Source organism: Hemibagrus wyckioides, linkage group LG20 (genome assembly GCF_019097595.1).
Source record: "Hemibagrus wyckioides isolate EC202008001 linkage group LG20, SWU_Hwy_1.0, whole genome shotgun sequence".
NCBI lineage: Eukaryota > Metazoa > Chordata > Actinopteri > Siluriformes > Bagridae > Hemibagrus > Hemibagrus wyckioides.
This window is the reverse complement of record NC_080729.1, coordinates 19,616,434-19,626,076: the sequence shown is the minus strand read 5'-3', so window position 1 is coordinate 19,626,076 and position 9,643 is coordinate 19,616,434. Positions and strand designations below refer to the sequence as shown.

General features: G+C 43.3%; 2 protein-coding genes across 7 annotated transcripts in view; one reads left to right on the top strand and one right to left on the bottom strand.

Moving 5' to 3' along the window:
- The first annotated feature begins 417 nt into the window (after window positions 1-417).
- Window positions 418-7,101, top strand: mrpl37 (mitochondrial ribosomal protein L37). Its single transcript, XM_058418117.1, has 7 exons — window positions 418-923; window positions 1,981-2,164; window positions 3,824-3,939; window positions 4,834-5,019; window positions 6,100-6,251; window positions 6,428-6,631; window positions 6,808-7,101. The coding sequence occupies exons 1-7, from the start codon at window positions 584-586 to the stop codon at window positions 6,886-6,888; spliced, it is 1,263 nt and encodes a 420-aa protein (XP_058274100.1). The 5' UTR covers window positions 418-583; the 3' UTR covers window positions 6,889-7,101.
- Window positions 7,102-7,630: 529 nt separating this feature from the next.
- ssbp3a (single stranded DNA binding protein 3a) overlaps window positions 7,631-9,643 on the bottom strand; it is a 35,106-nt gene continuing 33,093 nt past the window's right edge. For all 6 annotated transcript variants that reach the window (XM_058418120.1, XM_058418118.1, XM_058418121.1 and 3 more), the window contains one exon: window positions 7,631-9,594. In XM_058418120.1, coding sequence (XP_058274103.1) covers window positions 9,565-9,594 — 30 coding nt within the window. In that variant the 3' untranslated portion in view covers window positions 7,631-9,564. The remainder of the gene's footprint in view (window positions 9,595-9,643) is intronic.

Here is a 9,643-nt window from a genome sequence, read left to right as displayed (position 1 = left end):
TTGTTTACATTTTACATATCTTACATTTCTTATATATATTCTATATTTTATATACATATTCTGTATACACATATACCCTACCTTACTTTATTTATATTCATATTTTTATTTTATTTATATTATATATTTTTTTACCTACTGTGAATTGTACTTTTTTTATATTTTATAATTGTAGTTTTTTTTTATATTGTATATTACGTATTTTATATTTTACATTTTATCCTTGTCTTTTCTGTCCTTATTCCTTTTCCTTTTCCTTTTCACGGGTCAAAGCAAACAGTGGTGTAATCATTTCACTGGATTTCACTGTGCACCATTATGTATGTGACTATTAAACATTGAATTTGAATTTAAAATTGGTGGTAATGCCGTGTTTGTCCAGCAGGTGGCGGTAACAAATCAGAGCAAGTCTTCAAGCGTAAACGAGCAAAAATCCACCCACGTGACTTGACAAGATGGTCGCCTCCTGAAGGCAAACGAGACGGAATGTCAAATCCAGTTGTTTATTATTTGTAACCTTTTCTTCTTGTTATTATTAATGCTCTGATTTCCAGCATTAGTGTGTAATCTAAGCGGCAGTGAGATGTTCAGCAGGGCGGTGAGGAGTGCAGCGCTCTCGGGGAGGAGGAAGCTCACGGCGGAAGGTGAACTCCTGCACCGCGGTCTCGTGCTCAGCGCGTGCGCGTGCGGTAAAACTCTCCCCCGGAGAAAGCCCAGGGACCTGCCGCAGATCAGCGGACTGGAGCGCGTCACCTACGCCGAGAGGAAGCACTATGTTCCCGGCTTGGCCAAGCCCGTGTTCCCGGACTGGGAGAAGGACTGGCACGACCCGGGCCGATACCGAGCTCCTGCAGCCGAGAGCATGGAGCTGTACAAGGAGAGACCCTGTTACATCTACACTCAGAGAACCAACCCTCTGGAAGGTGTGTGTGTGTGTGTCTCTGTCTGTGTGTCTGTGTGTGTGTGTCTGTATGTGTCTCTGTCTGTGTGTGTGTGTGTGTTTGTCTGTGTGTATCTGTGTGTGTGTGTGCATCTGTGTGCATCTGTGTGCATCTGTGTGTGTCTGTGTGTGTCTGTGTGTCTGTTTGTCTGTTTGTCTGTGTGTGTCTGTGTGTCTGTTTGTCTGTGTGTGTCTGTGTGTCTGTTTGTCTGTGTGTGTCTGTGTGTCAGTCTGTGTCTGTGTGTGTGTGTGTCTGTCTGTGTGTGTGTGTCTGTGTGTCAGTCTGTGTGTGTGTGTGTCTGTCAGTCTGTGTGTGTGTGTGTCTGTGTCTGTCTGTCTGTGTGTGTCTGTGTGTCAGTTTGTGTGTGTGCGTCTGTGTGTCAGTCTGTGTGTGTCTGTGTGTCAGTCTGTGTGTGTGTGTGTGTCTGTCTGTGTGTGTGTGTGTGTCTGTCTGTCTGTCTGTCTGTGTGTGTCTGTGTCTGTCTGTCTGTGTGTGTCTGTGTCTGTCTGTCTGTGTGTGTCTGTCTGTCTGTGTGTGTCTGTGTCTGTCTGTCTGTGTGTGTCTGTGTGTCAGTCTGTGTGTGTGTGTCTGTGTGTCAGTCTGTGTGTGTGTGTCTGTGTGTGTGTGTCTGTGTGTCAGTCTGTGTGTGTGTCTGTGTCTGTCTGTCTGTGTGTGTCTGTGTGTCTGTGTGTGTCTGTCTGTCTGTGTGTGTCTGTCTGTCTGTGTGTGTCTGTGTGTCAGTCTGTGTGTGTGTGTGACAGAGAGAGAGAAAGTCATTAACACATACTTATAGTGGAACTATAACACTCTTCTCTGTCTCTCTCTCTCTCTGTCTGTCTCTCGCTCTCTGTCTGTCTGTCTCTCTCTCTCCGTCTGTCTCTCTGTCTCTCTCTGTCCGTCTGTCTCTCTCTCTTTCATTCTCTCTCTGTCTGTGTGACTCACTTTCTGTCTGACTGTCTCTCCCTCTCTCATACTATCTCTTTCACTCTCTCTCTGTCTCTCTCTCTCTCTGTCTCTCTCTTTCTCTCTCTCTCTGCAGGTGTGAGACAGGCATTATGGTTGACTAAGAGTAAGCTCGTCTCAGGTTTACCTGCTCAGGTGCTGGCGTTAGTGGAGAATCCAGCCAATCAGCTGGAGGATCAGGATGCGCGAGTGCAGGACGCAATCAGACACGCCCGCTTCTGGGACACTAACGAAGCTCGTCCTCCTAAAGAGAGATACTGGTGAGTCTCAACACTTCGTTTCCACACGTGGTGCCGAGGTCACGTCACGTCTCACAGAACACGTCACCGCATCAACACGTTTCATTAAAAATATTTACACGACACATTCACCGTCACCAGTCCCTGTCAATCAGCTGTTACTATCGTAACCTGTTGTAATTAGAACCAACGGCTCCTTTTCTGACCAATCAGAGTCCAGGATTCACGCTGAGGAGTAAAGTGTCACTGTGTGTCAAGGTGTTGTCGTTTGTTCCCATGTTTTTTCTCTTTCTCTTTTTTGTCTATCTGTCTGCCTCTTCCCTTCGGTCTTTCTCTCGTGCTGTCTTTTTTTCTCAGTCTCTCTTTCTTTCTCTTTTTTTGCTCCTTTGTCCCCCCTCTCTCTCCCTCCCTCTCTCTGTCTCTATTTCTCTCCCTCTCTCTGTCTCTATTCCCCCCCCCTCACTCCCTTCCTCCATCTTTGTCCCTCTCTCTCTCTCTCTCTCTCTATCTGGACACCGTCCTCCTGCCCAGTTCTCAGTAATTGGCTCTGAGGTTCGGTCACTGTGAGTGGCATTTGGTCTGATGGTTGCTCTTACTGTGTGCTGAATTTAATGACGGTCATTAAACGCAGCGCAGCGTGGCTGACCGGCAGGAGGCGGCACGTTAAGCCGTTATTAATGAATTGTGGCTGCAGGGGTTCGGCTGTTCGGGGCGGAGACTTCGGCAGGCCTTTGATAGAGCTCGTCCCCCGCCCGAACACTGCCCTTTGGAGGCCTTTTCATCTGCACTACGGTCCGGCTACACTCAAATACAGAAAGGCCATGACTAAAACTGACATTTCACACACACACACACACACACACACACACACACACTCTAACAACATGACAGCCGAGGAGGAAAGTTTTCCTTTAGATCTTATATACCGTTCATAATCTATTGGAGGTTTAGTATATCATCAGTAGATCCGTCTTCATCCCATAGTTCCGGTCACCAGGCAACACAAGCACTGTTTATTTAGTTAAACAGTTAATTAGTTTAATTAGTTAAACAGTCATTCTAATACTGACGCATGTTCAGTGGATTTCCACATTCACACATCCACCTTACCACATTTTTGGCCTGTTGCTATGGCGATATGGGCAGGAGGGGTCATTGAGTACATCTGCTTTTCCAGCTAAAGCAGTGACCAAAACCAACTCGAATAGAATTCAGCACCGAAGGGGAAAGGACAGAGGACGTCTAGACGTCTGGACGTTTTGATTTCGGACCTTTTTTGTGAACATGGACCTCTGAATCTAGCAGATTTCTCCGTTTGGAGAGCCAGTAGACACCTAAACAATTCTGTTCTGAAAAAGACGCTTAATAATACGTTAATAAGCAGTGCCAAGTATTATTAAATGCTTATTACGAATAGCCGTAACTGCTGGTAAAATTAGCTGGTTAGTATTTTCTTTTGGTTTGGAAGTTTGTTTAATGTTTGTAACTTTGGTGTCAGGAATAAAGGTGTAAATTATGCTAGTTATGTAATAACTGTAATAAACCACACTCATGTTTATAGATGTTTCTTGTATCCAAGCTGTGAATTGTTTTCCTCTTCTCAGTGACGTCTCCTTTGCTAGCGTCTCCTGCTCCGTTCGTTAATCTAACCCTGGTTTTTCTGGCTCGTCTGTTACACAGCCCGTCTCTCTTACGCAACCTGCTCCACCTGTGCCGAGGACTGCAGGTCTCCCATCCGGCGCTGGCTCGCAGGATGCTGGCGGAGAAGTACAGCCTGTCGGCCAGCTGGAGCAGAGGTGAGTACACGCCTGCGGACCGGACAGGAAACGATCCTTCTGCGTGGCTTCAGCAGGTGGAGAGTTCACAGCATTATGGGTTTAATTCTGCTGGCATGACGTAACGGCTCACGAATCGAACCGTGTCACGTTGAAGAGTCGCATCGAAGCAGGCATCTCAATCGAACACCTATCATACCGAATCACATCAAAAAGTTAATTTATCCTATCATGTGGCTGCTTATTGAATCGAAATGAATTGGGTATCCAGTTCTAATGTATTGATTCGTATCAGATCAACTATATAGTGAATCATGTTCTGACGAATCATCATATCGCATTCTGAATCACTTTAACAGCTTAAAATCGTCCCATGTTGTCAAATTGTGTCACACTGAATCACACACACAATTCTGTCGTGCTGAATCACGTCTTATTGAATCGATTCATCATGAATCATATCGTTGTCGAATCTATTCATATCATATATGACAGATTCAATTCCCTCGGATGATATTGTACGGTTAATGGGTCTAAATTGAATCATATGTCATCGATTCATGTCGTATCGAACTGTTTCGTATTCACTCGTGTCCTGTCGAATCAGCTCGTATTGAATTTTAGGGAATCGTGTGACATTAATTATTGTGACCTTGTAATGTTAACTGTGTGATTGAATCGTATTATATCCTATTGAATCACGTCGCTCGGAATCACGTCGCTCGGAATCACGTCACACTGATTGACAGCGAAATGTATTGTATAACTGAATCACATCATTGAATCACCTTAATTACCTTAGGACTGAATCTTTCTGTAGCACATCAGATCGTTAATTAGATTATTATTAAGTTGCACATCATTAAGTGCCTCAGGAGGAAGACAGGTGAAGTCACTCCTCTGCCTCTGTGTCAGGTGAGGATCAGTTCCAGGTGCGAGGGCAGAACGGCTTCCTGTTAAACAGCATGACTCCACTTCCTGCTGTGGCTGGAGACGAGGAGATCCGCTCCACATCCGATCACGTCCTGGAGACCTTCTACCCCATCTCCCCCACCATTGACCTGCAGTGTGCCCACGTCTACCAGCTCCAAAACCACACCGGTGAGAGTGACCCTGCACCCTGAACCGCCGCTTTAATCACATTCTCTCTGTCTGTCTGTCTGTCAGTGAGTTTCCCTTAAACCTGAACTTCACCTCCTGTCTGTTTGACCGTTCTGTTTATCAGCCTGCTATTCTGTCTGTCTATCATTCTGTCTGTCTGTCTATCATTCTGTCTGTCACTCTGTCTGTCTATCATTTTATCATTCTGTCTGTCTATTATTCTGTACATCTGTCACTCTCTGTCATTCTATTTGTCTGTCTATCATTCTGTCTGTCTGTCTACTATTCTATCATTGTATCTGTCTCTCATTCTGTCTGTCTCTCATTCTGTCTGTCTATCATTCTATCTATCTGTCTCTCTCTCTGCCACTCTGTCTGCCACATTATCATTATGTCTGTCTACTATTCTGTATCTCTACTTATCTATCTGTCTGTCTGCCACTGTGTGTGTGTGTGTCTGTCAGTCACGTTATCAATCTGTTTGTCACACTGTCTGTCTGACCCTCTGTCTGTCATTCTGTGTATCTGTCTGTCTGACCCTCTGTCTGTCATTCTGTGTATCTGTCTGTCTGACCCTCTGTCATTCTGTGTATCTGTCTGTCTGACCCTCTGACATTCTGTCTGTCATTCTGTGTATCTGTCTGTCTGATCCTCTGACATTCTGTCTGTCATTCTGTGTATCTGTCTGTCTGATCCTCTGACATTCTGTCTGTCATTCTGTGTATCTGTCTGTCTGACCCTCTGACATTCTGTCTGTCATTCTGTGTATCTGTCTGTCTGATCCTCTGACATTCTGTCTGTCATTCTGTGTATCTGTCTGTCTGACCCTCTGACATTCTGTCTGTCATTCTGTGTATCTGTCTGTCTGATCCTCTGACATTCTGTCTGTCATTCTGTGTATCTGTCTGTCTGATCCTCTGACATTCTGTCTGTCATTCTGTGTATCTGTCTGTCTGACCCTCTGACATTCTGTCTGTCATTCTGTGTATCTGTCTGTCTGCTCATTATATTACAGGAAGTAGTCAGTAGTTGTTGTTTTTTGATGTGTTTCTTAAACTCTGTGTGTGTGTGTGTGTGTAGGTTTCAGAGAGGATTACCCATACCCTCACGTCCACACACTCTTCGTAACGGAGGCTGGAGATGCTCCTAAACTCCAACCCGAGCAGCTGAGAGCTAAGCTGGTGATGTTCGCCTTCGGGAATGCCCTTGCTCGCGCCTGCGCGCTATACGGAGTGAGAACTTTTACACTCGCTGTGCATAAATATGTGCACCCTCTAACAGCAACAGTAACAACCCAGGAGTGTGTTCATAGAGTTTATAATGTCATCGTGTGTGTATTAAAATATATCATCATCCATTAGAAGTTCTCCAGTTAGCACATTAGCTGATTAGCATGTGTTTCTCGCAGGACGAGTCCAGGGTTCTGGAGAAGCCCATGGTCGTGCAGAGCGTTGGCACCAACGGCCGTCTCTTCCAGTTCGTAGTTTTCCAGCTGAACACGACGGACCTGGAGTCGGACAGCGGCGTGAAGAACCTGGTGTGGATCGACGCCGACCAGCAGCTCTACGACTTCGCCAAGGTCCGGCCTTACATCAAGAAGAAGGAGGTGAAGGTACGTCACGCGTTCAGGAGATTATTCTCCTTATTTACTCACGTTCCTCCCGAATACGACGGATAGTATAGCTCCTTTCTGATTGGTTGGTGGATAAAATGATTAAATATCCACTTATATTTCGAATCATGTCATAGTGATAAACCGCTCCATCATCGCACCTCTTCTGTCCTCAGGTTCCGGCCGGTCTGTCTGGATATCGTCCCGAAACTTTCAAGAAATTCCTGGCGCTTTATCTTCATGGAGCCGTGAACTGAATCCTGTGTTTTTTTTGTTTTGTTTTTCCCTCATATAAGTTTGAAATCTCATCATAATATAAAATAAATAAATAAACCAAAATGTTCGAGTCCAGAAAAAATGTCTGGGTTTGATGATTAGACGAAGAGCGGAGTTAAAGATCACGGGAACGTCGTATCAGAACAACCGGACAACTAATATCAGATTTATTAAGATACCTTAATAAATAAATAGAGGAGTTTGTAGGTAAATTAAATCGCTCTCAGGTTAGTGTGCATCGTTACACCGCTGCATCATGGGTAATTTTCCTGCAGAGCTTTTCAGAAAGCCTCTATGAGCTGGAGAGAGAGCGAACACGGGAGTCGGTTTAGATCAGGTTTATTTTGAGAAGAAGCAGAAAGAAGTTTTGCATTCGTTATCAGTTTCATGGACAGTAAAATAATTTAATCAGTCATCGTTTCTGTATAGCTTTCTAAGGAACAATGTAAACAATAAACAGAGCAGAAAAATATTATACAGCAAAACGCGTGTGTGTGTGTGTCCAGAGCGGATATCCCGAGACGATCGGCGGTTAAAACGGTTTCAGAAAAGACTTTATTTGCTTTTATTTTTCTAACAAAGTTATCAAAATATATCTGATTTAAACGCGTCATCGCCTGGAGTCTGTTTTAAACAGCGTGAGGAAAAAACCTTCAATCTCCTGAGTAGAGAGTCATAAAAAGAAAAAAAATCTTTAAACGCCTTTCCTGCCGGAATTCTGCGTTCTGATTGGTCAGAGGAGGAGGAAGAGGTGTAGCTTAATCTCCCATAACATCAGCTTTATATTCATGCACTCGTTCGTTTCCATAGTAACAAGACTAAAGGTCGATAAGGGGGGCGTGTTCTGTAAGAAGGAGGAGGAGTTTATTTAACGTTTTTTTTTTTCTGGAAGGAGTCTCCAGCGTCGGAGGTGAAGCCGTTACTTGGTTTTTTTCGGACGTCCTCGTGACGGAGGAGTTTTATTTTTTTTTAATGGAGAAGCTGGTGACGGAGAGACCGTGACGCTGAGCGAGAACTCGTTCCTCTGGTGGAGACGTTCCAGAACCTTAAAACTTAACCATAAACGGATAAAAAGTATTGTGTTGTTGAATAAACAAATGTGTTTTTTTGTAGTTAAAGAGGAATAAACGACGTGAGGAGAAGGTCGTCATAGCGACGGAAACGTCCTTACACTTCTGGTTCTGGAGAAATCATAGAAATCAAGGATTTTTTAAAAAGTATATACAGATTTATAAACAAGTGTGGAAAATATTTCATCAATTTTCTTATTCTGTTTGATTATTTCCATCTTTTTAGAAAGACTTTTTGCTTAAAATGAGTAAACTGATCTGCCAGTAGAGCGAGACGAGCTTGAGACGAGGAAATGTGTGTAGAACGAGAATTTAATAATAATAATAATAATAATAATAATTTATTCTCAGAGGAAATAAAGTAGTAGATAAATGAGAATAATTACAGAAAATTTGCAATTTTTATAGGAAACTGTTTTAGGTCTGAAATGTAATTTTAACTAATAAAAAAAATCTGTAAATGTATTTTTAGTCAATTTTTATTTATTTATTTTTTAAATTAATTAATTTTTTTACTGGTCCAGATTCAGATCACATCATTTTTTAAATTTCCATTTATGGAAATAAAAAGATTTGAATTCTTATTAATAAAAATGAAAGTTTTTCTCCTTGATTGTGTCATGAAGCAGCAGGAAAGGGTTAAAGTGGGGGAAAAAAATTTAACAGTCTGATTACAAGAACGTGAGAAAATCAGCCACAAATGATTAAAAATAAAAATCCCAGACAGGAAGTGAGGTTTTCAGAGCTTTAGCGGTGCCGAAGCCTGCTTTGTGCTTGAGATACAAAACAAAGGCGAGTCACGTTATCCTGAACGCGGAGGAAAAGACCCGGGGAATCTGAGACGAGACCTGATCGAGAACCAGCGATTATAGACTGCGGATGCACGTTAGATAACTCGTTAGCGAGCAGCAGGGAAAGTAAAGATTGTAAAAACGTCACGTCGTCCATCTTTACCTAAAGACGCTGAGATTTCAAAATAAATAGTCGAGTCGAATTGCATACCGAATAGGAAAGGACTATAAAAGTCGATAACTGCTGTAAAAATCGAAAACATAAAACGACATAAAGTCAGTGAGTGTGTGTGTGTGTGTGTGTAGAGTTGGCAAAAAAAAACCCTAAATAAAGGAAGTAAAGATTTCCCGATGGTCCTGTGACTGTCCCGTGTGGAGGATCTGCCGTGGACGAAGCCGCAGCTGAAGATCTACAGGAATGTGACTGAGAAAGTTCTGTCCACTTCTTTCGTTTCATTTTTTTTCCCACTACGCCGGTCCTAAAACGTGTTCCGTCAAAGTTCCAGCATCATGAGCTACATGTCTTCTGACTTTCTGATAAAAGATGATGTGATAATAATAATAATAATCATCATAGTAATAATAATAATTTAAAAAACGAAGGTGAAAACATGACTGTAGAAAAGAGAAGCGCTCAGCTGAGACGAGCGATGATGTCGGAGGCGTCACGCTGGACGTCAGGGCTGTTTATCTGATGGACGTCTCGCCGCGGTGAGTCTGAAGTCGCTCTCTGGCTGCGTGCGGAGTTCTTGGTGTGTTGGTTTTGCCGCCGCGAGCGAGGACACGCTGACGCTGATCACACGCTCATGGTCATCGTTGGGGAATACTGAAGAAAAAGAACACAATCAACTCGGGCATGAGCGAGAAACACTGAT

Coding starts and splice junctions, on each gene's coding strand:
- mrpl37 (XM_058418117.1), top strand. CDS start 584: ATGTTCAGCAGGGCGGTGAGGAGTGCAGCGCTCTCGGGGAGGAGGAAG. Junction 2,165..3,823: donor CCTCCTAAAGAGAGATACTG/GTGAGTCTCAAC, acceptor TCTGTTACACAG/CCCGTCTCTCTTACGCAACC. Junction 6,252..6,427: donor GCGCCTGCGCGCTATACGGA/GTGAGAACTTTT, acceptor TGTTTCTCGCAG/GACGAGTCCAGGGTTCTGGA.